This window comes from Brachyhypopomus gauderio, chromosome 5 (assembly GCF_052324685.1).
Source record: "Brachyhypopomus gauderio isolate BG-103 chromosome 5, BGAUD_0.2, whole genome shotgun sequence".
NCBI classification, from domain to species: domain Eukaryota; kingdom Metazoa; phylum Chordata; class Actinopteri; order Gymnotiformes; family Hypopomidae; genus Brachyhypopomus; species Brachyhypopomus gauderio.
Genome location: NC_135215.1, coordinates 29,472,030 through 29,498,477, shown reverse-complemented (window position 1 = coordinate 29,498,477; position 26,448 = coordinate 29,472,030). Strand labels below are relative to the sequence as shown.

The 26,448-nt window shown below is 45.5% G+C and overlaps 2 protein-coding genes across 6 annotated transcripts in view; both read left to right on the top strand.

Annotated features, from left to right (window-relative positions):
• The window catches only part of plxnb2b (plexin b2b), a 102,500-nt gene extending 82,292 nt beyond the window's left edge, over positions 1 to 20,208 (top strand). For all 4 annotated transcript variants that reach the window (XM_077006959.1, XM_077006964.1, XM_077006963.1 and 1 more), the window contains 25 exons: positions 457 to 544; positions 1,431 to 1,597; positions 1,989 to 2,137; positions 2,830 to 2,941; positions 4,075 to 4,211; positions 4,611 to 4,793; positions 5,235 to 5,346; positions 6,233 to 6,448; positions 6,974 to 7,153; positions 7,441 to 7,580; positions 7,784 to 7,884; positions 8,037 to 8,266; positions 9,118 to 9,299; positions 10,280 to 10,346; positions 10,980 to 11,126; positions 11,291 to 11,447; positions 12,372 to 12,472; positions 12,590 to 12,674; positions 12,844 to 12,995; positions 14,123 to 14,283; positions 15,346 to 15,493; positions 15,657 to 15,721; positions 16,019 to 16,094; positions 16,196 to 16,270; positions 17,082 to 20,208. In XM_077006959.1, the coding sequence (XP_076863074.1) occupies positions 457 to 544; positions 1,431 to 1,597; positions 1,989 to 2,137; positions 2,830 to 2,941; positions 4,075 to 4,211; positions 4,611 to 4,793; positions 5,235 to 5,346; positions 6,233 to 6,448; positions 6,974 to 7,153; positions 7,441 to 7,580; positions 7,784 to 7,884; positions 8,037 to 8,266; positions 9,118 to 9,299; positions 10,280 to 10,346; positions 10,980 to 11,126; positions 11,291 to 11,447; positions 12,372 to 12,472; positions 12,590 to 12,674; positions 12,844 to 12,995; positions 14,123 to 14,283; positions 15,346 to 15,493; positions 15,657 to 15,721; positions 16,019 to 16,094; positions 16,196 to 16,270; positions 17,082 to 17,186 (3,336 nt within the window). In that variant the 3' untranslated portion in view covers positions 17,187 to 20,208. The remainder of the gene's footprint in view (positions 1 to 456; positions 545 to 1,430; positions 1,598 to 1,988; positions 2,138 to 2,829; positions 2,942 to 4,074; positions 4,212 to 4,610; positions 4,794 to 5,234; positions 5,347 to 6,232; positions 6,449 to 6,973; positions 7,154 to 7,440; positions 7,581 to 7,783; positions 7,885 to 8,036; positions 8,267 to 9,117; positions 9,300 to 10,279; positions 10,347 to 10,979; positions 11,127 to 11,290; positions 11,448 to 12,371; positions 12,473 to 12,589; positions 12,675 to 12,843; positions 12,996 to 14,122; positions 14,284 to 15,345; positions 15,494 to 15,656; positions 15,722 to 16,018; positions 16,095 to 16,195; positions 16,271 to 17,081) is intronic.
• A 1,875-nt stretch (positions 20,209 to 22,083) lies between these two features.
• tubgcp6 (tubulin gamma complex component 6) overlaps positions 22,084 to 26,448 on the top strand; it is a 19,273-nt gene continuing 14,908 nt past the window's right edge. The window contains exons 1-4 of one of the 2 annotated variants that reach the window (XM_077006955.1): positions 22,084 to 22,244; positions 22,714 to 22,822; positions 22,926 to 23,758; positions 26,264 to 26,427. In XM_077006955.1, the coding sequence (XP_076863070.1) occupies positions 22,964 to 23,758; positions 26,264 to 26,427 (959 nt within the window). In that variant the 5' untranslated portion in view covers positions 22,084 to 22,244; positions 22,714 to 22,822; positions 22,926 to 22,963. Of the gene's footprint in view, positions 22,245 to 22,713; positions 22,823 to 22,918; positions 23,759 to 26,263; positions 26,428 to 26,448 lie in introns of both variants that reach the window. The other variant, XM_077006954.1, reaches the window with a different exon arrangement.

The window sequence follows — 26,448 nt, the reverse complement described above, 5'->3', positions numbered from 1 at the left end:
CCCTCACAGTGAAAGTGCTGTCAGTTTCTCAAAGCCTCGGGCCCCGGCAGATCCTGTCGTGTAGCTGCACAAGCGGAGAACAGCCCCAGGGCGTGCGCCTTTCAAACAAGCCTGCCGCTCTGCCAGGCACGCTCCGGAACAAAGCAAGAGAAGTGCGCGGAAATGCAGAGTGCCTGCAGATATGAGAAGCAGACTCATCCTTGAGGGTGCCTGCATACTGACACGGGCCTCCTGCAGAACCGGGGGAGGCTGTTAACAGCACCGGGGTGTGTCTCACACTCACCCACTCTCTCTCTCTCTCTCTCTCTCTCTCTCTCTCTCTCTCTCTCTCTCTCTCTCTCTCTCTCTCACTCCCCTCTCTCACACTCACACTCTCTCTCTCTCTCTCTCTCTCTCTCTCTCTCTCTCTCTCTCTCTCTCTCTCTCTCTCTCTCTCTCTGCGCTGTGTGTCTTCAGTTTTCGTATGATAAGGCCCAGGAGACAAGTGTCCTGTTCCATATCAAAGACAAAAAGACAGAGAAGAAGATCGACAGCACGCTCAATGGTAAGTCTGACACTGGTTGGTGTTTAGTTTGTGTGGGGTGTTCTGTTTGAAATGTTCATGGTAGGATAATGTGTTATAATATCAGGTATCATTAACATAATTATATCATGAATTATGTCATGTTTTATATTACGTGTTACATGTTCATTAAAACGAAAACCACTTCTGATTAGCAAAACAGTGTTGTTTATTTTTTCATAAATTATGCCAGATCACAACATGAATAGGTGAATGAATAATTTATGGTTGAAATGGTTGACTTGGCTTACCATTTCTGTAGTTGGAAAACAGCAAACTTTGTTTGCATAGAATTTAAGGAGTGCCACCAGTAAATCACTTATGAGAACATTTAATACCATCTGTTATGTACTGAGCTAGCGGTTTCATCGATATGGAACGCAGAGTCGCAAGAACATTGTGGGGTCACAGGCACTTTGTGCAAAAAGTTTCAAATCTTCTGTTTTGAGGACATATTTTTACGAACTTTCACAAAGGTGCTTACTTTGTCGGTCGCTATCACATTGGCGTTATAAGTGGGGAGACAGAGGAGAGGCTCTGAATGAGCACAGACTTGTGCTGCTAGCTGTTCACTTCTAAACCAAAAATAGATTGCTTCATCCTTCCTGTATGGTGAATTGTCAACATATATGATAAAGTTACAAGGACGGCAGAAGCGGCAGGAGACATAGAAAATGTTGCAACTGCTGAGCACATCCCACTGTGACTCTTCAGTGGGTTTGTTCAATACCGTTTTATATATATGTGTATATATACATGCGCACACAGACACACGCTTGTAAACTTGGTTTTTGTTCAGTATTGGTATTGTAAAGGTTGTTTTCACTGTGATCAGTTGCTAATGGTTCTCCTTGCCTGTTGTGTGTAGTAACCCTGTATAACTGTTCGCTCGGCCGGGAGGACTGCAGCCTGTGTAAGAACGCACACCTTAAATACGACTGTGTGTGGTGCGCTCGGACACACTCCTGCCTGTTCTCCAAACTCTGTCCCACTGCTGAAAAGGAGCAGGGGTGTCCGGCACCTGGGATTACAGACGTGAGCTTCTCTTGGTTCAAGCACCGTTCACCAATCTGCTGCCACTTTGACAGCAGGCCTCTCAGACCTAAGCAGAGAAGGCCTTCTGGACTTCTGGATGCTGGTGAATGGGGCTGGTGAACAGGGTTGGTGAAAGGGCCTCCCGTTCACCAGGCCCTTTCACCAACCCCGTTCACCAGCCCATTCACCAGGCCTGTTCACCAGCCCCATTCACCAGCATCCAACCTTCTCTGCTTAGGTCTGAGAGGCCTGCTGTCAAAGTGGTCACTAAGATAAAGCTAAAGTTGTTTGTTTGTTTGTTTCGTTGCAGGGTGCATGCCTCAGTCGTGGAGCCAGATTCTGTATCTGCACTAATATGCTTCATCTTTTTCATCCTCTCCCCTCTTTACAGATCATTCCACGCTATGGTCCCCTGAAGGGGGGCATCTCTGTCACTATTAAAGGCTCTAACCTGGGCATAAAGAGGGAGGACATCACGAGCATCACTGTGGCCGGAGTACCCTGTGTTCACCAAGAGGAGAAATACGCCGTTTCTACAAGGTGATGTTTGAAGATGATTTGTTCACACCTGTAGACACAAACTGATTTCCTAAAAGGCAGGACTGTAGGGATGGTGTGAATGACCCTTAGAACTGTGGGATAAACCAGGATCAGGGAGTCAGTCTGCAACCACGCAGTCTTTATAACACCTGTGAAAACACTTGTTGTTCTTTGTGCGTTTTCATCTGTTCCCGCCACCCCCCTCAGTTTCCTATGAGCTCCCCCAGCCCTTGTAAACTCCCTCTGATATGTGAGTCTTAAGCTTAGAGGTATCGAGCTGCCTCCCTGTTAGCACAGGAAGAAGACTGTCCATGATAAACTCCAAAGCCTGAGAGCTCGACCAAAGCTGCCAGGGTCATTCTGCCGCTGACCTCCGCCTCCACTCAGAGCTGCATGTGTCGGAGGGTGTTGGGCGGGGGGTTTAACGACCCCGAGCTCCGCAGTTCTCTGGCTGCTGACAAGCCTCTGAGGCGGGGAGGGCCTCGCAGAACACGGGCGGACACCCACGTGGGAGGTGCGGGGTTCTGGCAGCGCTCACCGTGTGCGTCGCGAGCCAGAGGTCATGCCCGTCACAGGCGTGAGCAGAGGGTGGAGGGCAAGTAGCAGAGCACAGCGGGCGGAGACACTGCAGGAGGAGGCATGGCGGGCGGAGACAGCGGAGCAGAGCTAACCCACCCAGTGCTCTTTTGCAGTGTTGTGTGCGAGACTGGCCCAGTGAGCCCAGCAAGCCCACGTGTGGGACAGGTGCAGGTGGAGGTCAGAGGAGGGAGGACGGGCACCTCCTCGGTCTTATTTACCTATCGGGTGAGTCACGACAAAAACTACATTACCCAGCATGCATCACACATCAGGTCATCCAGTGCAGTTCGGTCTGGCACTGAATAAATGGTTATCTCTTGCTGAGCACACTTGGGTTCAGCAGACTCCTCTGCGTGAGGGCCATTTTACATCATTTTCCCCCGATCAAAAACACTTCGGAGCTTTAGCACAGCAGGATGATGTATGTCGTCTCCCACTGTGTGATATTTACCTGTCAGGTTAGCAGTGCACAATAGTCTCCGTGCATAGGGCAGTTTTATTACATCGATATCATAGGGAGTTAACATGGTTCTATTGCTCCCACCGGGCCTTGCTAAGGCTGCATGTTTACTCAATGAGCTGACAGTGCGTGCGGGTGCGAGTCATCGAGATGGAGTGAGTGAGAGGGGGAGATGGAGTGAGTGAGAGAGGGAGAAAGAGTGAGTGAGAGAGGGAGAAAGAGTGTCCTGCCCTGGTGTCAGTACAACTTACAGCCTGTGGGAGATGCGAGTCTAGAACTCGAGGGAGTTATGACACAGTTATGAGTAGGTGGTAATACAGTTAATGTCTTTCACTGCTGTTTGATTTTTTTGTTTGTTTTTTTTTCTTTCGAGCTGCTGCTCACTCAATTAGCCCCCAACTGATACTCACCCCCCAGGATGTGAGATGCGAAGGCAGCGTTTTGACAGAAGGCTGTACTGTTCCCCTCTGCTTAGTACTGCACTGTTTCCCCCCTTTTATCAACTAATCGGATTTGAATGTTCATACCAGCTCCCTGCTTGTGATCGTTTGCTGAAATTGATATGAATGACATCAGAGCAGACTAAACTGATTCATGTATTTGAATGCATGTTAAATGTGAGATGCTAAGTGATTTATGCAGTCGGTAATGCAAATGATTCGTAGAACAAACAACAGTGTTATGATCATTTGATGGCTTTGCATGGCCCAGTGAATAAAGAGACACTTTAATTAATTATTTACCCCTCCTTGTTCTCGTCCAGGCGTTGCTGTCCACAGGCGAGCCCATGGACGTGCTTGTGGCCGTCAGAGGCTGCTGAGTGATGTAATGTTTGGCGAGGTGGTTTGGTGCTGGTTACTGTTGCATTTCTCGCCCTGTTGTCTCCTCCGTTTCCTAGGACCCCATGCCTGAAGCAGTACACCCCAAGAAGGGTCCCAAAGCAGGAGGGACCATTATCACTATCACCGGGATTGCCCTCGACACAGCCTCTGAAGAAGACCTTGGCATCACTGTGGGTGGAGTCGCGTGTCCAGTGTGAGTTGCATCATGGGAGCTGTAGTTTGTATAATTAACTTTATTTCTTACACAGTCGTACTTTATATAAGAGTGAGTCGGCAGATGCAGTGGAAAGTAATTACTCATAACCTGTGAGGGTTGTGTGTGTGTGTACGTGTGTGTGTGTGTGTGTGTGTGTGTGTGTGTGTGTGTGTGTGTGAGACCTTATTTGCCATGCTTCTCTCTCCCTCTCTCTGCTTGGAGATTTCACATACTCCCCTCTCATTCGGAGCGTCCCAGTTATCTTAACCTCTCCCCTCAATTTTCTTCTCTGCTGCTTGTATTTTTCCTCATTTTGCGTCGACTGTTAGTCGCCACTCTTGCTTAATACATTTTCTTTGAACCCCCCCCCCCCCCCCCCCCCCCCTCCACACACAGGCAGCAGTTTGGGCAGCAGATCACGTGTAAGGTGGGGCGCTACCCGGCTGAGAGGGTGCCCTCTGACCCTCTGCCTGTTACGGTGGTGTACGGCAAGCGCACTGTCACTCAGGTCCCGGCCTCCTTCCAGTTCTCAACCAATCCTGAGGTGGCAGAGCACCAGCCCAGGGACAGCTTTGATTGGTGGGTGTGGGATGGCTCCTCCTCCCTCTGGCACTGGCAGCTTCGGCTTTGTTCTTCTCCATTTCAGATGACAGATTGCTCTCTGTGCAAATGTCAGTGGTGTGTGTACTTGAAAACAGATTGAACCAAACAAAACAAAACGCAGTAAAATTGCGGCCGTTAGTTTAATCTTTAAAGTGTAAAAGGATTGTTTAACACTGTGGGTTTTACTCAACTTCTTTGAGATTAATCATCAAGACAGAGACGTAGTAGTAGTTCAAATGCTTTCACTTTGTTTAGGAAGTTGGAGGACACCTTTAAAATGAGACCACCACACTAAACCCAGAAATGCAGCACACTGTGCTCATTACCACTGTGTGTGTGTGTGTGTGTGTGTGTGTGTGTGTGTGTGTGTGTGTGTGTGTGTGTGTGTGTGTGTGTGTGTGTGTGTGTGTGTTTCAGTGGTGGAAGGAAGATTTTGGTGACTGGTTCAGGCTTTGACCTCATCCAGAAGGCCTTTGTCCGAGTGAAGGTTTCAGCAGATGAGTGGTCTGGACTTCACACTCCTCTGGAGGTACCCAGACTCTCAAAGTGCTGCACATCTGTAGACATTAACATGAACATTAACATTTTGAAGCTTTTCACGCATGATTCGTCCTGGCTCCCCCAGGTTCTGGTTTCAGTTTTTTTTATATGACAGACGGTTAATTCCAAAGCTGTCATAAACAAAAATACGAAGATTAAACAAGAGTTTATTTTGCACAAAACATTTCTGGTGTAATCTTTATCATAGAATAAGCTCTAGAAATCACCTGTTTCTCCATCTCTGTGCCCCCCCCCCCCCCACACACACACACACACACTCACTCTCATTCATTTCCCATATAGCCTTGCTGAATACCAATATGTGTAAAGACCTGCAGTGACTTAGAGAACCGTTAAAATGAAGCCTTCTCTAAATGTATGTGGAACATATGGAGGTGTATTGGAATTGAATACAAGGTGAGGGCATTTCAGTGAGGCTCTGTGCTGTGAGTCGGAGTGAGCGTGTGCTCTGCTTCTCAGTCTGAGAGCAGCAGACAGGAATAAGTGGAGAAATCTGATTCATTTTCATTTAGAGGCTGCATTAATACGAGACTAGCTGTTCTGCTTGATTAGCACAGAAGGCAGAGGCAGTGAGAGGTTCTTATTCTTGCTGCCTGTGTGTGTGTGTGTGTGTGTGTGTGTGTGTGTGTGTGTGTGTGTGTGTGTGTGTGTGAGAGAGAGAGAGAGAGAGAGCGCAAAAACAGCCTTCAAGGTCCTTGTATCAGCAGGAGTAGTCACAGAGCACAAACTGTTATCACATTTCACTTGTGTGTGTGTATATGTGTGTGTCCGTGTGTGTGTGTTTGTGTGCATAAAGAAGTGCCACTACACCTTTATAATATCTCGGTTTGTGTTTTCTTGGTTTTGTTCTTCAGTTTGTTCAGGAGGCTGTGGGTAAGAATGACACCACTGTACAGTTTCTCTCGCCTGCTGTGAGCGTGAACAGAACACACGAGGGCCTTTCCTTTCGAATGTTCATCCACCTGGATAACCACATAGAAGAGCTCCAGCCATTCGAATACCACCCAGACCCCACCTTCAACAAACTTCCCAGCAACGTCATCACAGAAAAAAGCATGATCATCGTCACGGTGTGTGTCCACAACTGTAGCAGGATTCTTCCATTTGCCAATTTTTTTGTTCCATTATTTTATGTATAAGAGACGGAGACTTGAGTTGCAGTTCTGATGTGTTTTGAAGAACTCGTGATTTTGGATGGAAACCCAGTCAATGACTTGTAAACATGTTTGGTACCGTCAAACATTGCCGGCTTTCCATCCAAATGTTTTGCTTTTTTTCTACGGAGCTTTTGTGAATAAACATAACATCTGCAAATGAAATCCTTTTCCATCCACTGTGGTAAAGATGACATTAGGTGTAGCATCGAAACAAGCAAAAGGGAGAGATTTAATTCGGTCTTACGACTTGATGTCATGGGTTAATCGAAAAAACACTTTTCCATCACTCTTGTGTGCAATTTGACTTTTACACCTAGTGGCTGAAAAACCCACTTATGAAACAGGCCATGAAGAGTCAACGACCCTCGTAACATTTCACCAGTTTTCCATTTGGCATTATGGGGATTTTCCCAACGCCTCCTTGTGTCGCCGTTCCAGGGCCGAGGGTTCTCCAAAGCCATGACGGCCAAGGAAGCCCAAGCGTTCCTGGGCGATGTGCCCTGCAACGTGAACACCCTCCAAGACGACAAGCTGTTCCTGGACCCACCCAACACCACACCCAAGGCTCGCTCCAAGAGACAGCGGCGGGACACCTCATCTGAGCCCCTAGACCTCCTGGTGGGTCACTCCTGAACTCCGGTCTTTGCGTTTTAAGACCTGGCTGGTTTAGTCACGCAGAGACACCTTTTCATGGTGTTCCTACTGGTGTAATGACTCTCAGGAGTGAAATTAAGTGTACAATTAGCTTTCCGTTTGTTGTTTCATGTGCCCATATTTTATTTCGGTTGTGATGTGACATGCGTAAGACCTTATGCAGCATATGAGAAAGTCCGTCTCCTGCAACCTTTGGTCTGTGTTGATGATGAAGTTTTCATCTGTTGTTTCTGCTATGCCTGCTGTCTCAGATTAAGTTCGGTAATGGTGAGTGGCTGGTTGGCTCAGTGCACTATGAGAGGAAGTATGAGGTGAAGCTGGATACTATCATTATTCCCGCTATTATCGTCCCCATGCTACTGATCATCGCCATCTCTGTAGTTTGCTACAGGTACACGACTGCATCTCCTGTTTCATACCGCAACTAGTTTGAGTTGATAGCTAATCATCATTATTATTGTTATTATTCACATCTTAAAACGAGACATGCTCTCTGTCTCTCTCACTCTGTCTGTCTGTGTTTCTCTGTCTGCCTCTCTTTATCCGTGTGTCTGTGTCTCTCTCTGTCTGCCTCTCTTTATCTCCTGGCTTCAGGAGGAAGAGCCAGCAGGCAGAGCGGGAGTATGAGAAGGTGAAGCACCAGTTGGAGAATCTGGAGGAGAGTGTGCGTGACCGCTGTAAAAAAGAGTTCACAGGTCATTACCCACAGAACACACTCTGTGCATATGCACCTAAAAAGACTGAACAAGCCATCGTACGTTAAGCCATGACCTCACTTGACCACGTGCGCGCGCACACACACTCACACAGACACACTCACACTATAACTGTCTGTACTGCTCTTCAGACCTGATGATCGAGATGGAGGACCATACGAACGAGCTGAGTGAGGCGCGTATCCCGTTCCTGGACTACAAGACCTACACGGACCGCGTCTTCTTCCTGCCCTCTAAGGACGGCGCCAACGACGTGATGATCACGGGAAAGCTGGATATCCCCGAGTCCCGCAGGGCCACAGTGTCCCAGGCGCTCAACCAGTTCTCCAACCTGCTCAACAGCAAGACCTTCCTCATCACCGTAGGAGAACCCCCTTACAGCAACATCAGATTACGTTTGCTCATTACGTTGATGCTTTTGGCCAGAGCACTTTCCATATGACATTTACTAGAACAGCTCCATTGGAACACTTATTTTAATGTCTGGCTCATGGAAACATCAGCTGGAATCGATCCCATGACCTCTTGGGATGTGTTCTCAGATCACTGAACGTCCACAATCAAAGTTTGCTGTTGCACTCCTAATGCAGTTTTCAGTTTTCAGCTGCCATTAAGGTCTTACTTTTCTTGTCAGTAGAGAGAGATGGTATTTATTATCATTGACAAGCTTTGAAGAGTAGTTGGAGGCATGCCATCCTGAATAAATGAAGCATAATGCATTTCTCAATTATAAACACTGAGAGCCAGTTATCTCCGTAATATCCCAAAGCCATTAGTTTTCCTTCTGGACATATATATTCATTGCCACAAACAAATCCATGCTCTCACCTTATTACATATGTTACATAAAGTGTGTCTATACACACAGAAACATACATCATAAGAGCCACCACTTTTATAATATCTCAGCATGATCTTTTCCCACTGCATACACTAGTAATTAAGTAATGGCACATATGAAGCAGCACTTCACTCCATTACTGTAGCAAAATAGCCCAGTTATTTTAATGATATCAAAGTGCATTTATGATACCTTTATTATAACACTTTTATTCACTGTGGACTAATGCTCACAGCAAGAATTTCTGTCAGTAATGAAAACAGAAATTGGCCTGCCCATCTCATCCCCCTCCCTCCCTACCTCCCTCTCTCATTCTCCTTCTCTCTCTCTCCTACCCCCCTCCCCCCGTCCATCCCACCCCCGGCCTCCAGTTTATCCGGACTCTGGAGGCCCGTCCGGACTTCAACGCGAGGGCTAAGGTGTACTTTGCGTCCCTGCTCACCGTGGCCCTTCACGGGAAGCTGGAGTACTACACAGACATCATGAGGACACTCCTGCTGGGCCTCATGGAGGAATACGTGCAGAGCAAGAATCCCAAACTCATGCTGCGCAGGTGAGCCTCCGCCCCTCCCAACCCTGACGCCCCCCATGTGTGCGTGGAGGAAGTCCTACTAATCTGTGTATTCAGAAGCAGCCTGCTAGGGGGTAATTGTACCCCAGTGTTCTCAGCACCAGTCAGTTTGTTGGAACATTTGTACAATATGTACAGTCCCCTTCTACTTTATTAGAAACATCTCTCTTGCACCTACATTCTCTGGTCTCTTTATATTGATTTACCTGTCTTATATGTGCATTTAACAGGTGTAGAGTTAGAGGCTGTAGCCAGTCTGGTAGGCATCATCCAGCCCACTCCCCACTGGGCACCCTCTGATTGTAGAACCATAGCTAGCAGGCTATTATTTGGATGGCAGGTCATTTTACACAGCATTAACACTTACGTGGCAGTGGTATGGTGGTAGGGTCTGTCAGACTCGCTAGATTTTTATTTTTTTTCACACATGTCGTTGTCATTTCTGGGTTCAGTCTGCTACCTCAAAAACAAACACAGAAAACTGACTGAGGAGGGTTTGAAGGACGGATAACAGCAGATGGGCTGAAGCTTACACATTGTTTCCACCAAATGTAGAAATAAGAAATTCTTTCCCCCAGTCTCTGCTGAATCTACATGGCTTTAAGTGTATTTTTTCATGGCTTCTTTTATTTGTGATTTCTTTGTTTCCTCCTCAGCAGCTTTACCTACACACTCTCGTGAGTGAAGATTAGCATCAGATAAACATTAGCCCAAGCTTTGCTGCCTTTGCTGTGCTTAGAATTATTTTTAGCCATTTGCTGGTCTGCCACTCTTTGCTAGTTTAATTATAATTCTCCTCAATCAGACGATGATCCTGGGTAATTATCCCCCTCGCTGATTAGCCCATAAGTGTTCATTAGCCGCTAATCGCTAACATTTGGAGCATTTTGGGGTAAAAGAACAAGCAATAATTGGCTAGAAAAACAAACATGGCTGTGTATACATGTATATTTCTCCTCAAGGTCAGAGACGGTGGTGGAGAGGATGCTGTGTAATTGGATGTCCATCTGCCTCTATCAGTTCCTGAAGGTAATGCAAGTAGCTTCAGCATACTTGGCCTTTGTGACTAGTGAGACATTCTCCCCACGCTTCAGTCCCTGGTACCATCTACCAGTCTGGCTGCGAGTGCCTGGGGGGAGCTCGACACTATCCTATACACCATTCTTTTTTTTTTTTTAATTACATGGCAACCGCAACAGTGATTTGCCGCTGATGTTAAATAGAACTATTAAAAACTGACAAGCGGTGTGTTTTCAAAGTTAATTAATAAAGCTGACCGTTTTTCAAAGGCACAAAAGAGTTGTCAGTAGTCACACTGTGCTTGGCGAGTTTGGTTACTCACGCATTGGTCTTGGGGCCTTTTGTAAGTGTGGGATGAGTTACGCTTGAGCCAAGGCTGTGGTGTTAACTTGCCGTTTGCAGGGTTGTTATTAGACGTGAATCAGCACTGGAGCCATGACCATGCCAACGGGAGCTGGTTCAAAGGAACCACATGAACTTGTTACGTTTCACACTATAGGGCAGATAAGCCCACTCTGTAAATAACGAACGGCGTTGATATAAAGAGTCGACTAACACAGAAGGCCGCCTGCAGGTAGAGAGGTGTGCACACGTGCTTTAGAGGCAGCCGGAGTGATTCCGCTGTGTGTGTCATGTCCATAGGACTCTGCAGGTGAACCTCTGTATAAGCTGTTCAGAGCCATAAAGCATCAGATAGAGAAAGGACCAGTGGATGCCCAGGTGAAGAAGGCGAAGTACACCCTCAATGACACCGGACTGCTGGGCGATGATGTCGAGTACTCCATGCTGGTAAGGTTGTGTGGGTGTGGGTGGGTTTTAAGAGGGCTTAGACTTGTAGGTGTTTGCTTTACGTTGCATAATCTGTACAAGGAGCTAAAGGTGTTTTCTTGCGTTCCCTTGAGCTGTTCCCCTCCTTTAGTGCCTAGGGTGGTAACGTTGACCTTTTGCTCCAGACCTTACAGGTACTTGTCCAAGGCGAGGGACAGGACGTCACACCGGTGAAGGTGTTGGACTGTGACACCATCTCTCAGGTGAAAGAGAAGATCATCGAGCAGGTGTACAAAAACCTGCCCTATTCACAGAGGCCCAAAGTGGAGAGCGTCACACTCGGTAAGGCCACGGCAGACAGGTTTGGTGTGTGGGCCTTTGTTTATTATTTATTGTTTTTCAAGACATCTGTGGCCTTGCTGTTATTCAGCCGCTGGGGCGTTAGCAGCAGGATGAGGAGTTCACTCTCAGATGGCACACTTGTACCAGGAATGCAGGACAACTTCTTGATTCACGCTATCTCAGCCTCTGGAGAGAAAAATAGGAAAATGCATGTGGCATGTCAAGTGCAGTAAATAAATCAAAAAATAATCAGATGGAGATGCCGTCTGGCTATATGATGACGGATTGTTTCTGTCTTGCATACAGCATTTTTTTTTTCATACTTTAAAATGTTTATGAAAGTGTGATTAATTTGATTTTGAAACCATTTCAAATTGATTCAGGACAAATGCCAGCACAATGTAATCCCATACTGCTGCTAGTGCATGTGAATTTGTAAAAAAATTTAATCACTACACGATTCAGTATATGAATCACTCCAGTCCTAGTCTGTAGTATAGTAGGTAAGTAGGAGCTCCCAGGTCTCTGCATTTGGGGCCGAGGTTATCCAGAGGTTGGCGGTCCGTCACTAACATGCCAGCCAATCGTGAGTCTACTTGGTCGCCTGGCAGAGCAGGAGATTAGCACGTGGTGAGGTGTTATGCAGCTGTTCAGTGCTGTTACTGGCGTCACACCAAACCCTGTGGGAGGCTTTGTCTGTTCACTCTACCATTTACATAGTACAGTCATAGAAAAAATGAATCAAGAGCAAAATTCAAACGATTAATGTACAAATTGGAGGCTTTATTTTAGAAGTGTTTTAAATGTGTAGAAGGGTGCCAGGTTTTGAACTTAGCTTTTATACTAAATCTTGCCTCAGAGGTTAATATTTGTACAACTTTGAACGGTTGTACAAACCGTTGTTCTTTCCTGCCCCCTCCCTAGAGTGGCGGCCTGGCTCCACTGGACAGATCCTGTCCGATCTGGATGTGACCTCCCAGAAAGAGGGCAGATGGAGATGCCTTAACACACTAGCGCACTACAACGTGAGTATCATGCCCTACAGCTTGCCCACGCCATAGTCATAGTGCTCGAGCGCCAGGAGTTGGAAATGCTCTGCCTGAAGGACTGCGTAAAGATCGGTGCGTTTGCCTGGCTTTCAGGTGCGCGACAACGCCATGCTGGTCCTCTCCAGGGTTCTGCACACGCAGCAGTCATATGACCAAAACCACGACAACCACGAGGAGAGTAAGTGCAAACCGTTGTCCTTTTTAGGAACTATGTATCTTGGATGGCTTTTTAGAATCCCTCGCTGGTGACTCCGGAATGTGCACGTTGCCCTACGGATCGCTAGCGTGGTGAGGAAGCGCTGACTGCTGCTCCCGCCGTCTGCCTAATCCCTCCCCTTCCTTCACAGGAAACGCCTTGCTGGAGGACGATAAGGTGTTCCATCTGGTCCGGCCCGTGGAGGAGCTGGATGAGCTGAAGTCAAAGAGGGGCAGCATTAAGGACAAGTCCATGACCAAAGCAATCACGGAGATCTATCTCACCCGCTTGCTGTCGGTCAAGGTACAGGGCAGCTCCACCTCCACCGCTGAAAGACTCGGTGTGAAGCGCAGAGCATTTTACATTGCAGCAAAGAGTTTGAACCGAATGGGTCCGTATTAAACTATCGGGTGTGAAAACTGCTTACAACCAAATGCAGGGCTTAATGGTTTAAAAGCGTTTGCCGTTCTCGTGGGCCTGCCTCGGAGAACGTCTCTCGCTTGGTCCTAATGGGCCGTGTAACCCCCTGTACAGCAGTCCTCCAGGGCGGCCCTGCCTGTGTGTTTCTTCTGCAGTAAATTGTTTCACCTTAGGCAGCATTAACTGAAGGCTGGAAATGCAGCAAAGTAAACAAGAGAAGAGAAGGGTCTTCACTGGGGACCGCGAGTTTGCCAGTCTGAATAGCGCTCGGCGCAAATCAATATATTTTCAAGGCAGCAGTGCTTGACTGTTGGATCGCTCTGGCATAAAGATTAACGTGGCGCTTGTTTCAGTGTGCTGGGGTTGTGACAAGCTGCCATTTTCATTGTATGATAATCGTGCAATGAAATGTCATACGTTTCCAATGTCTTGATGATATTATTTGGATATGAAATGTCAGTTTCAATTTCAGCTGAAGCTGAAACTTTTTTATGTTTGCTTTATTGCTGTTGCCACACATCTGAAAATGTATAATGACTTGGGTGTCATTTTATATTCTATGTCTATTTTATAACCCAATAATGGAAGTTGCTCATATATGTGTCTCTCCTGCTTTGTAAATGCAGCTGTCCACCGTTCTGTGTCTGCATTCTCATCACCCAGCCCTTAGGGTCCCTATCCTTTCTTTTCCTTTCTTTTTTCTCTTTCCCTCAATGCATAATTTGTGCAGACTGGGTTTTGTCTTTCTCCATTGTGTGTGGGTGTGTGCAAGGATCTGTATGTTTGTGCGTGCCTGTGTGCATGTAAGCTCAGGATGTCATTACGTTTCCAGATAAAAGTCGTTTGGAAGGTTGTGCTGATCCGCTCGAAACAACAAAGCCTTTGCGTGAGTGATGTCATAAGTAGAGATTGTTTTTGTTTTGTATAACTCAGCATTTGTGTGTGTGTGTGTGTGTGTGTGTGTGTGTGTGTGTGTGTGTGTGTGTGTGTGTGTGTGTGTGTGTTTTCAGGGTACGCTGCAGCAGTTTGTGGATGACTTCTTCCGCAGTGTTCTCTGCTCAGGAACCATAGTGCCGCCTGCCGTAAAATACTTTTTTGACTTTCTGGATGAGCAGGCCTTGAAACATGACAATGTGGATGAGGAGACCATCCACATCTGGAAGACCAACAGGTACGTGTGGTCGGACGTGTGTTTCTCCTGCACGTGGGCCTGAAATGGCACGTCACGAATGTGTTGCGCTAGTGTGAACGAGCATGAGGCGGAGACGCGCGGGGCGTCGGCGGCGAGCATCGCTTGTCCTGTGGGAGTGTGACCTGCTCTTTTATATTCTGGCTGTCTCGTCTTCTCGCGGGACCTCTCCGCATCACATTACCGTCAGCTCCGTGTTTGTTTATTCCCGCTGACGAGCTGCCGTGTCTGCGCGCAGAGATCGGCGGCTGTTAGAGGGACGTGAGTGAGGATTATGAGCGATATCGACTTTGCGCGTTTGTTTTGTTTGTTAAGCCAGCGGAGACCGCGCCTATTAAATATGGGTGCAACAAGCAGGCATACAACCATGCTAATTATGTCCCTGGTTAATTTAATTGTGGTGTTATTACATGCTCTTTTTTATTCCAGTGCTGTTGTCTGGCGGTGCAGGGGTCTGCATCTAGTCCATACATCTTCCAGAATTACCCATCTTGATTAGTTTGCCTTTAAAATGTGTGATGGAACACAGGCGGGAGTCTATTTTAGGCCTGTTTGTGATTCTCTGGCTTTGCTGCAGTGGAAGGTTTTGGTGTCTCTTGTGTTTTCATGTATTTATGTGCATGTCTGTGTGTGCGGGGGGGGGGGGGGGGGGTGTTTGTAGGGGGGTTACGTCAATTTGAGCATGTAGGACTCCTTTGTTCAGTGTACATTTAGTTGCTTCCATTCTCAGAATTCTTAGAAAGTGTTGAAACGTCTCATCATCTAGCGCTTTCAGACCTATTCACAGCTGTTCACAATGTAGGAGCAGATAGTTCTGCAGTGAGACCACTCAACTACCTTTATTTGAATAATTTGCCCTTTTGCCCCTTGGTCATCAGAGGACTGACAAAGGATACTCTCCTGGTAGGGTGTGTGTGACTAAGGATATATTGTGTAGTAAAGTACAAATGTTTTCTTCACCCCACTCCGTCTGTCTCTCTGTCTCACTCTTTCTCTGTCATTCTGTCTATCCCTCTCTCTCCCTGTCTCTCTCCTCCTCCACAGTCTCCCGCTGAGGTTCTGGGTGAACATTCTGAAGAACCCTCATTTCATCTTTGATGTCCATGTGACGGAAGTGGTTGATGCCTCATTATCGGTCATTGCTCAGACCTTCATGGATGCTTGCACTAAGTCCGAGCACAAACTCAGCCGGGTAAGGCAGAAAGCCTCAGAGGTGGCACTCATCTGTCACCACTTCTGCTGCTTCTCTTAAACATCTAACCACAGAATATGGCCATGGGGATTGGATAGGCAGCATCAAAAATGTATTTACATCTCATTTTAAGTAGCAAACTCCACTTTCTTTTTTCCTACAGGACTCACCCAGCAACAAGCTTCTCTATGCAAAGGAGATCTCCACATACAAGAAGATGGTGGATGAGTAAGTGGTCCTAGTTTAAACATAAGTAGAGGGTGATTAAACCATATCCCTATGATTATAGGGTATATTATATTAGCCTTTAGTAATCACGAGAGACGGTTAACGCCATTTTCTTTAGATCCACTTTGGGGCTGGTGGTGCATTTAAAGTCAGTTTAAGCTGATGTTTCAGTCCTACAGAGCACATTTGAGTTTTGACTGTGAACTAAGTAAAACGCCGCCTTTTCTACAACTGAATGTGCATTTAAAAACGTCCTTGTGACAACGTGATGGTAAAGAGGTTGTACCAATCCCACAGTTACTACAAAGGGATCCGACAAATGGTGCCGGTCAGTGACCAAGACATGAACACGCACTTAACTGAAGTGTCCCGGGTGAGAGAGGTTTCGTTCCCCTCCGTCTCTTAGCCTGACTACTGCGTCCTGAATGTTCCCGGGTGTGTTCCTGTTTAACACTGTTCCATTGTGTTCTGTAGGCATACACAGACAAACTGAATACACAAGTGGCTCTCCATCAGCTTTACCAGTATGCGAGCAAATACTACAAGGAGGTAAATGTGTATACACACACACACACACACACCTCTTGCTAAACATTTTGTTTAGCATGAATATATTGTGCATACAGAGTCTCCCCAAGTCGACTTCATTGAAATTCAGGGATCCACCTTTATACCATAACATTTAATTTGATACTTTCTTCCATACACTCATCACGCCAATTTCTATCAGTCGTCAAATCTCTCTCAGAATATCAGCGTTTTACATGCCATGTGCAATTCATAGATTAAAATGTCGTCTTGGTGGTGGCATGTCAGACCAGCCAAAGAGAACATTATACAATGAATAAAATATAACTGTACATAAAATAAGTCAAAGTATAGACATTATATAATACATCATACATAACTATACATCAAATGTCAAATTTGTAAACATAATACACTGATTTAAACATAACACAATGTGTAGAGTGTAGCTATCACCAGTTCATAATGGGGAAATAGCAGAGTAAACAGAAGTGTGTAACTCGGAGTCCGGAGTGATGACAGTTCAGTGCGCTGAAGGATCTGGTGAGTGATGAGATCAATCTTCAGGCCAAAGGAAGTGGAGTTTCATCCCGCCCGGCTGATTGATGAGGGACACGGCCCGGGGAAAAGAACCATTACAACGCTGTGTAGCTTTTGTTATCAGTGACCAGGAACGGCTTCCAGAGTGAAGTTTTTGGAATAGAATGTTTGAGATGTCGGCAATAAGTCTTTTCACCCCCCCCCCCCCCCCCCCCCCCCCCGTACTTCTCTCTCTCACTCTCTCTCTCCATCCCTCCCTCTCCCTCTCTCTTTCTCTGTCTCTTGCCCACAGGTCATCCTGTCTCTAGATGAGGACCCTGCAGCACAGAGTAAGCAGCTGACAATGCGTCTCCAGCAGATTGCCGCTGCGCTCGAGAACAAAGTGACAGATCTCTAACCCTACCACAGAGAGAGAGAGAGTGAGAGAGAGAGAGACTGGTGTGAAATGAAACTGCCAGTGCTCATGTTGGGCTCAAATCTCTGATGTAGAAAAATGTATAGGTGAAAGAAAAGGGAACAATTTAAAGCCCTCAGAGTATAATTAACATAACTATAATCAGATGTTCAATTTCTTCCTGTGTAGAGAAAAAAAGTTTTAAGAATTGTATTATATATTTTTTTTATTGTGCAGTCTTTATGCAGAAAGCTTTATAATAAGAAAATAACTTTTTAAATGGACAGCCTTGTGTTGACTGTGTTTATAAAGCCTCTGTGAATATGTGAGTGATTGTATGTTTGTGGGTGTGTGCGCACATGTGTGTGCGTAGGGAATGTGTTGTGTATGTTTGTTAGGGATGTGTATTGTGAATGCGTGTGTGGGGGACGTGTCGAGTGTGAGGCGTGTGTTGACTGCTCACACACAGGATGCCTAAACTCTGACCAAAAGGGAGGTGCCCAGTGGTCTGCAGGAGACCCCATGTAGTGTGTGTGCGTGTGCGTGTGCTCCTATTGTTTTTGTGTGAAGTCATTTTGGGGTCATGACTTATGTACTGTCCAACCCAAACATCATCTGATGGGTTCTGACTTGTGGGAAGTTGATCTGTCCAGCAGGTGTTGCATTTTGTATCAATTTGTGCAGACCTGCTGGGTTGATGGTGTCAGCATCCACCAGAACAGCACTGTAAAAGCCAATGACTTCACTAATAGCACATTTCTTTCACATGCTCTTAATTCACCATAACAGCATGGACCAACCTGAGCACAATGAGATTCAATTTTGGCAATAGTATTTAAAAAATTTGAAATGTATTTGTCAACTCGAGACATGCCATTTTTATCCTTTTTAAAAATATATATATTTATTTGTGTTCTGAGAAATTTTTTAATTACGTGGCTTATGTTGTCATTCATTTCATAAATATGGTTATTGTTATACTGTTCAATGGGAAATTCTAAATGGATTCTCATAGATTAATGTGTGTTATTTCTTATGGTTCAAGGTACCAAAATGTAATCTTGATGACCATTCAGTTATTTGATGATTACATCCACTTTATATTTTCTATTAGAACATGTTGCAGCATGTTGACTAAATTACCGACTTGTCCTAATTATTTTAAAGCTGATGAATTGGGTTTTTGCCCAGTGGGTGGCGAGGGCCAGCTAAACGCAGCTCAGCTGCTGGGCCTCTACTTCTTCAAAAGCTTTGCTGAGGGAACAACAAGAGGCCATTTCAGAGGCAGCAGGTGTGTATGTTTCCTCCCAGGCACAGTAGCTCTGAGCTCTGATGCTGCAGATTGGGTCAAGCACCGCTGAAGGAGCAGGTGCTGCTTAGGGTTCGGTACTAAACAGCACGGTACTCTTGAACTGAACTACGTTACAGGATGTGAACTGCAACACAGCGCGTCTCGTCATGAAACCAGATGCCGTTTCTGTTGTTCATTTATTATTTTTTTTCTTTTTTTAAATCACCATTTCATAACTTTCCTTCATACCTCAAGATGTCATCAATGTACATACCAAATACTGCAATACACAGCTATTTCTTTCTCATACTTCTAATTACAGTAGGATTTGTAGGAACTTTTTTGAGGCTGGTAAATACTGCTTGACGATATTGATCAAAGAGCGGTTTCACAGTCTCATTAGTGGTGATTAAGGTTAGCAGTTTAGGAAGAGCTCCCTCAGGGCCCCTGTTGCCCTCTGACTGCCAGGTGTCTGGATTCAGGCATCTGAGTGGGGAGACTCTCCTCTGTGTGGCATCCGTGGTCTGTGTCTCCATTACTGAGCAGCGCTGCGTGTTTTGGGGAAGCCTTGTGGAGGTTGGCACTACCCACTCGGTTCCCCCGGCGCTTTAATGAACCCAGCGGGAGATGCACTAGATCTTAATCGCATGCAGGCTGCCGGCACCCTGCCTTTACATGCTTGTAATGTTCCTCGTTTCTCCATTTCAAATTCCTGACCGGGTGACACAAGCCACTATAGCCCAACGGAACGCTTTTTCAGCCTTTCTTTCGCCAAAATGTGCCTTAATGATATTAGGTGTTCCAACTGTTGTGAGTTATATTGGTGATATTGAGTGACGGTGGCAAGTTTTAGAGATAATACGCTTGCAGTGTCTTTACAGCTGTGGTGTAGACCGTGAGTTAAAAGCAGTCGTCATGCTAGGATCATTTGTGCTGTAGCCACAATGTGCCAATATGGTGATCACGAGTAAAGGAGAAAAAGGACATTTTTATAACGTGCATATCTTTTGGGGCGTCCGTGGTTTGTGTGTGTGTGTGTGTGTGTGTGTGTGTGTGTGTGTGTGTGTGTATGTGTGTATGTATGTATGTGTGTGTGCTTTTGTAGGAGTATACTGGGAACAAGCTCAGATTATTCTGAACTAAACTGAACCATGGTGAATGTAAAATCATCCCCTTACCCCCAACCCAACCAAAAGCATCCGTCATTTTGCCTTTTCCCCCTGATTCAAAAGGAGAGTAGACAGTAGACGTGTTGGCTAGAGTGTTCCACTGTTGTGTTTCTCCTTTAGGTCTTTGTTTCTATGCTGTTCCATAGTGTGTATGAAAAGTATCTATACTCGACAATGAACTTCTTACTGCTGTGCAGTTATTTTTATTCCTTCATGTCCTATGATAATATATGCCTTTGTATTAAAGAAAAAGCAAAATCTGTCAGCACTGTATTCTTGTGTAATAATCCTATGCATTTGAGGTCCAGGAAAATGCCAGTATGTTGTGCTGTTATCAAGATGTTTCTTTTCCTTGTGAATGTGTAGTGAACTAAGATTTTTGGGACTGTAATTTACAGTAAGGCGGGAGCCTAGAGACTAACCATGGCTGTTTAGGCCTGGTAGCTCAGAAGAGTTCGTACATGCCTAATCTGTTTGTACTGAAGTGCTCACCATTCAGCGTGAGGGGGCAAGGCCCGACAACACACCTTGCATCCTTACGTCAATAAAGAGATACTTCCATTTCTTTGCATTTCTCTGATTTGTCATTTAATAAATATTTTGCCTCTTAACAATCTTTAAGGTGGGTCAGCAGCCAGCAAATTGCTGTGTGACCTATAAATGGGCTGTGTTTTTTTTTATTAGGTCAGGAGAGACTGTTAATCAGTGCCTTCAGCCGTCTTCATGCTGCATGATGTCACCTTTTGACTTTTATTGACCTTTTAAACAGCCCATGTGTCATTACAGGAAATGTGCCAGTGCCAATCTTTTTGAATGTTGCAAAGCAATTTTGTTAAATTACCGCTTTGATTGTGTGTATGGTGCTTGCTCGAAAGGGTGCTGTCTTATAAACCGTAAAATACTCACTGACCCTGTCCAAATCCTTGGGTGCTACTGTCTGTCCCCGTGGATATTTTGCTATAGCCTATTTAAAAATTCTAGTCTATTCGATTTATTAGGTGTGAGCTACATAGAAGATAAAAACATTTATATTATTTCAAGACCCTCGCTGATGGCCCAGAAAAGCTCAAAGAAAAGAAAAAGCGAAAGAAAAAACTAATTAAATCACTGGAAAAAGTCAATAAGAAAATCAAAAAAGATGAAAGAAAGGAGTGCATGCTTCCTTCTTTCACAAATGTTGAGCTGACAAGAATATCAAAGACAAGCTGAGTCCCACGAAACCAGACCAAGGGAGCGATGTAATGCAAGATATGTGCCCACTATCCACTCCTACAACCAAAACGAAGAACAGAAAAATCTCTGAGGGCTGTTGATACGCCAGAATAAATTACACTCCGTTATTGACTATCTCTCGTGTGCGACACTGTAGACAGACATCTAGAGTAAGCACTCTAATTTGAGTTAATATCTTCAGTGTGAGATAATATCACTGTGACCCGTGGTTGTGTGTGGCACTCTCACAATTAAAAGCAATCAAAGAAATTAAGATAATGAAACAAATGTGAATTTATTAATTGGTGTGTTTGAAGAAGAAGAAATAATAGTGGTAGAAACCACACACTCCCTGTGCATATCCTCCCAGTCCTAGCAGCGTTTCACTTGGCTGCTCAATTGATCAGACCAAATAAATATATGAATAGCCGGGTTTGTTTCAGGCCGGGCATGTAAGGATTTGAACACTTGCTTTTTCTCTTCCCTCTTTCCCCTCTCTCATGGACTCTCTGTCTAACCCTCTCATGTTCTACACTTTCTAATGGCACCAAGCCATATCCTTTCTTTCTTCACACGTATGTTGCAAGAAGAAAGGTAACTAAAGTAGAAAACCAGAAAAAGCAATAGTTGTCATGATTAATATGGCATCGGCTTACCATAATCAGACACCGGGTTTGTTTATTGTGCCAGTACCTCAGTACCTCCAGTAGGTGTGTGAGAGGGATATATATATCTACCCCTCACAGGTGTATAAAAGCTGAATTTGGAGTCAGCTTTCAAACACACATTTTAAGTGTGACTGTAGTCAGTGACCTAATCCTATGCATTAACTGTTGTTTACTGCTTCAGATATCCATGTAAACATGTAAAATTTCAGACATTTTGCTGAATGTAAGATTTTGCAGTTGGAGCGCACTGAAAATGGGAAATAATGCATGGATAAAACTAAATGATGATGAAAATGATTCAGTGTGTTAGCTCTTATTAGTAGTATTTATTTATTTACTTATATATTTAATGTTGTTTACCTAGTTTACACACTTTGTTTACTTACGTTAAACAATTTGAAGAGGTTTATCGTTTCTTGGATGCTCCGCTAGTTGGCGCGCATTCGCACCGGATGTGATCCCTTCAAACGAACAAAACCGTCTGTCCAATGGTACCGGAGCACGTTGAATTTCACCCAATCAGGAACACGTGTGGGCGGTACTTTCGAATCTAGCGCGGTCGCTAGCGCGATGCGACAGGAACTCACGATACCTATTTTCATTTCCAAATGTTGTCTATATTTTTTATGTAATTACTAGTACCGCTCGTATGTCTGTGCAAGAAAAGACGCACGTTGTGGTTTCAGCCATGCTCACGCACGTAGCGGACGCCTAAAACACGGTTTGTTGACTAATGACCTCGCATGTGTCTGCATAGCTAGCTGGTCAGTTATCATAACTTCCGGTCAGCCAGAGGTTGGAGTTAGCGGGCTTAGACCAGGTTAGTTAGCGGGCTTAGACCGGGTTAGTTAGCTGCCTTAGACCGGGTTAGTTAGCTGCCTTAGACCGGGTTAGTTAGCTGCCTTAGACCGGGTTAGTTAGCTGCCTTAGACCAGGTTAGTTAGCTGCCTTAGACCGGGTTAGTTAGCGGGCTTAGACCGGGTTAGTTAGCTGCCTTAGACCGGGTTAGTTAGCTGGCTAGGAAACAAACACGTATTTGAGAGTACTGTTAGCTAGCTAGCCTGCTCAAAATCAAATATGTTTTGAACATGGACGTGTTTCTCATGAATGACACAGTATAATAATTGCCTCATAACTGAATTGGAGCAGGTGAGAGAAAACAATGAAGTGTACTTTAATATGTCCTGCAGGATTTGGGATGGATGAGAATGGGTAAATATCACAGTTTCCACACTCCTTCCTCCTTTACTACTGACCCAGTACTGCTTCGCCTAGCCTACATACTTGAAAACATTCGTGGTAAGTATTGTTCTCAAAAAAGCTTTTCTCCCCCATATTTGACCATGTCAGAGACGATTTTATATTTATTGTAAGATGTATCTGTTTATTTTTGAGCTTGCAGGTCGGTCCATACACTAATTACAGTGCCTATAAGCCACCATGCTTCGTGGCCATGGTGCGTCGGACATGTCTGCTTGGCCAAGCGGCAGCACGAGCATTACGGAGCTCCTGGGTGCACTCTGTGATTACAGCCTCTCCAGCTTGTCATGGAAAAGGCGCTCTCTGGGGGGGGTCTCGCGGGCGGGCATGCGGCGTGCCCTCCGCAGACGTGCCTATGGCGCCCTCCTCTCCAGGCTCTTTCAGGACGGCCCCGCCAGACCCAACTCCACTGCCGACGCCTTGGCCAACACGCCGGCCTACAACAAGATGCTGATGATCTCCTTTGACCTGCGTGTGTCTGGCTACACAGAGGAGGCCGAGAGGCTGGAGAAGTTGCTGGCTCAGCTGCGCGAGATGGCCCTCGCCTCTGGCCTGGCCGAGCTGGACGCCACCCTGGAGCTCCTGGTGCAGCTGGCTGGATCGGTTCCTCCGCCCGCCTCCTCCTTCAGCAGGGACTACATGAGGAGGGAGCGGCCAGTGCTGCGTAGGCCTCCTCCCGCAGGCTATCTCAGCCAGGAGACACGGAGACTGGAGTGCAGGGCCTGGGCTCTGGTGTGTGAGGAGGAATGGGGGGCGTTCGGGGGTGCATGGAGGACCATGAGTCTGATGGATGCCCCTCCAGGGACAGGGCTGCTAGGCCTAGGCAGGAGGCTGGAGGGGGAGGAGAGATTTGAGCGCGACACCAGGCTGTCCCTGTTTGGAGCCTTGCAACACTCACGGACAGCAGATATGGACATCCGGCTGGATCTGCCACCTTTACCAAGCAACGCAGAGGTCACTGGGCTCAGTATTCGGGTGAGATACTGAAGAGTGAATCCTAGCTGCTTTATTCAGTACAAGCTGGGTGATCTAGATTTAAATAGATTTTTAAAATTGGCATCGAAGACAGTATATCAGTAAATCATGATTTGATCTCAAAACACCTTTGTGTGTGCGCATACATACACACAAAATATATATACACACGTGTGTATATTGTATGTATGTATGTATATATATATATATATATATCACGTCATTATGGACCAGACACTCTGAGTAATGTTTTCAGTACCTTGTTGAATCTATTGCATGAAGGATTAAGGCAGTTCTGAAGGCAAAAGGAGGGTCCAATCCGGTACTAGCAAGGTGTAGCTAAGAAAGTAGCCGGTGTGTGTGCGCACGCGCGCACGCATACAGTACAGGAAAATAAGTATTTCCCACTTAGAAATCATGGAGGGGTCTGAAATTTTCATCTTGGGTGCATGTCCACTGGAATTCACAATGTATGATATTTTAATAATTTGTGTGGTACTGCTGCAAATAAGTACTTTAACACCTGTGACAGGTGTCAACAAACTAGCCTTTGTTTGCAATTACAGAGGTCAAACCTTTCCTGTAGTTTTTCACCAGGTTTGCACAGACTACAGCATGGATATTGGCCCATTCCTCCACACATCTTCAGATCAACTAAGTTTCTGGGCTATCGCTGAGAAACACAGAGTTTGAGCTCTCTCCAACTTTTCTATAGGGTTTAGGTCTGGAAACGGGCTAGGCCACTCCAGAACCTTGATATGCTTCTTACAGAGTCACTCCTTGGTTATCCTGGTTGTGTGCTTTGTGTAGTTGACCCAGCCACGACTCATCTTCAATGCTCTAACTGAGGGAAGGAGGCTGTTCCCCAAAATCTCACAATACATGGCCCTGGTCATCCTCTCCTCACAGTGCAGTCGTCCTGTCCTATGTTCAGAAAAACATCCCCAAAGCTGGATACTTCCACCCCCATGCTTCACAGTAGGGACGGTGTTTTTGGGACGGTACTCATCATTCTTTGTCCTCCAAACACGGCGAGTGGAATTAAGACCAAAAAGTTCTATTTTGGTCTCATATGACCACAGAACTTTATCCCATGACTCCTCTGGATCATCTAAATGGTCAAGGGCAAACTTAAAATGGGCCTGGACGTGTGCTGGTTTAAGCAGGGGAACCGTCCGTGCCATGCAGGACCTTAAACTATGACATCTTAGTGTATTACCCACAGTAACCTTGGGAACAGTGTTGCCAGCCCTCTTCAGGTCATTGACCAGATCCTCCTGTGTAGTTCTGGGCTCATTCCTCACCTTTCTTATGATCACTGCTACTCCACGAGGTGAGATCTTGCATTGAGCCCCAGTCTGAGAGAGATTGACAGTCATGTTTAGCTTTTTCCATTTACTAATAATTGCTCCAACAGTTGATCTTTTTTCACTAAGCTGCTTGGCAATTGCCCCGTAGGTCTTTCCAGCCTTGTGGAGGTCTACAATTTTGGACAGCTCTTTGGTCTCAGCCATGTTAGTCCTTGGAGTCTTACTGATTGTGTGGTATGAACAGGTGTCTTTATGCAGCTAACGTCTTCAAACAGGTGCTTCTAATTTAGAATAAGTGCAGGTGGACTTTTTAGAGGCGGACTATCAGGTCTTTTGAGGGCCAGAATTTTTGCTGATTGGTAGGTGTTCAAATACTTATTTGCAGCAGTAACACACAAATAAATTATTTAAAAAATATGATTATGATTTCCAGATTATGTCTCACAAAGTGGATAATGTACAATGTAAAGAAGAAAATTTCAGACCCCTCCATGATTTCTAAGTGGGAGAACTTAGAAATCAAACAAACACTTATTTTTGTGTGTGTGTGTGTGTGTGTGTGTGTGTGTGTGTGTGTGTGTGTGTGTGTGTGTGTGCGCGTGTGTAAGTAAGCCACACAGAGGTCTTTGATCCTGATAGGTAATAGTTTAGAGAGACGAACGTGTTTGAGGTGTTTGTAAAGTAAAGAATAAAGTCTACCTGGGCAATGGAATTAGGGAAACAATGCTATTTCTTTGTTTGTTTATGGGGAATCAGTAAGCCCTCCCTGTCTGTCTTATTTTGAATATGTTATTTTGCATGTTCACAAAAGGCCACGCTAAGTGGTAAGTGTCCATCATTCGGGAGTGGGTGGACTGCCTTGTTGGCCAAATCCGGTGGCATTTAACAAGAACTTGTATCATTATATTATTATTATTATTATAACAGTTTTAACTTTTAATTTTTTTCTTTAAATGCAGTCTTTTAACAATTCCGATTGACTTGACTCCCATGGTGAATGACTGTCGTGTATGACATAGTGTGACTACTTGAGCCACTAATGCCACAGAAAAGTAGAACTTGAGTGTACACTTATTTAACTGCAAAGCAATAAATAAAAAATGAAACTTCATAGCAGGCTTGCAATGCCTTTGTATCTTTTATCTGCGAGTAATTTTCTGATAAGCGTCTGGGGACTCGTTTCTTTTGAATCTAGGTCCCTCCTTGCGTGGATCAATCAGAGGATGAAGGCTTCCAGTCGGCTTCCAATCTGACTCCAGACTCTCAGTCGGAGACGAGTCCCAGCCCGGAGCCTGACGTCTGGGAGGCCCTGCGCACGTTCGTGCCTGGCAGGCGTTGCTGCTGGGAGAACGTGGGCTGGTAAGAGCTGCGGTTTGAGCA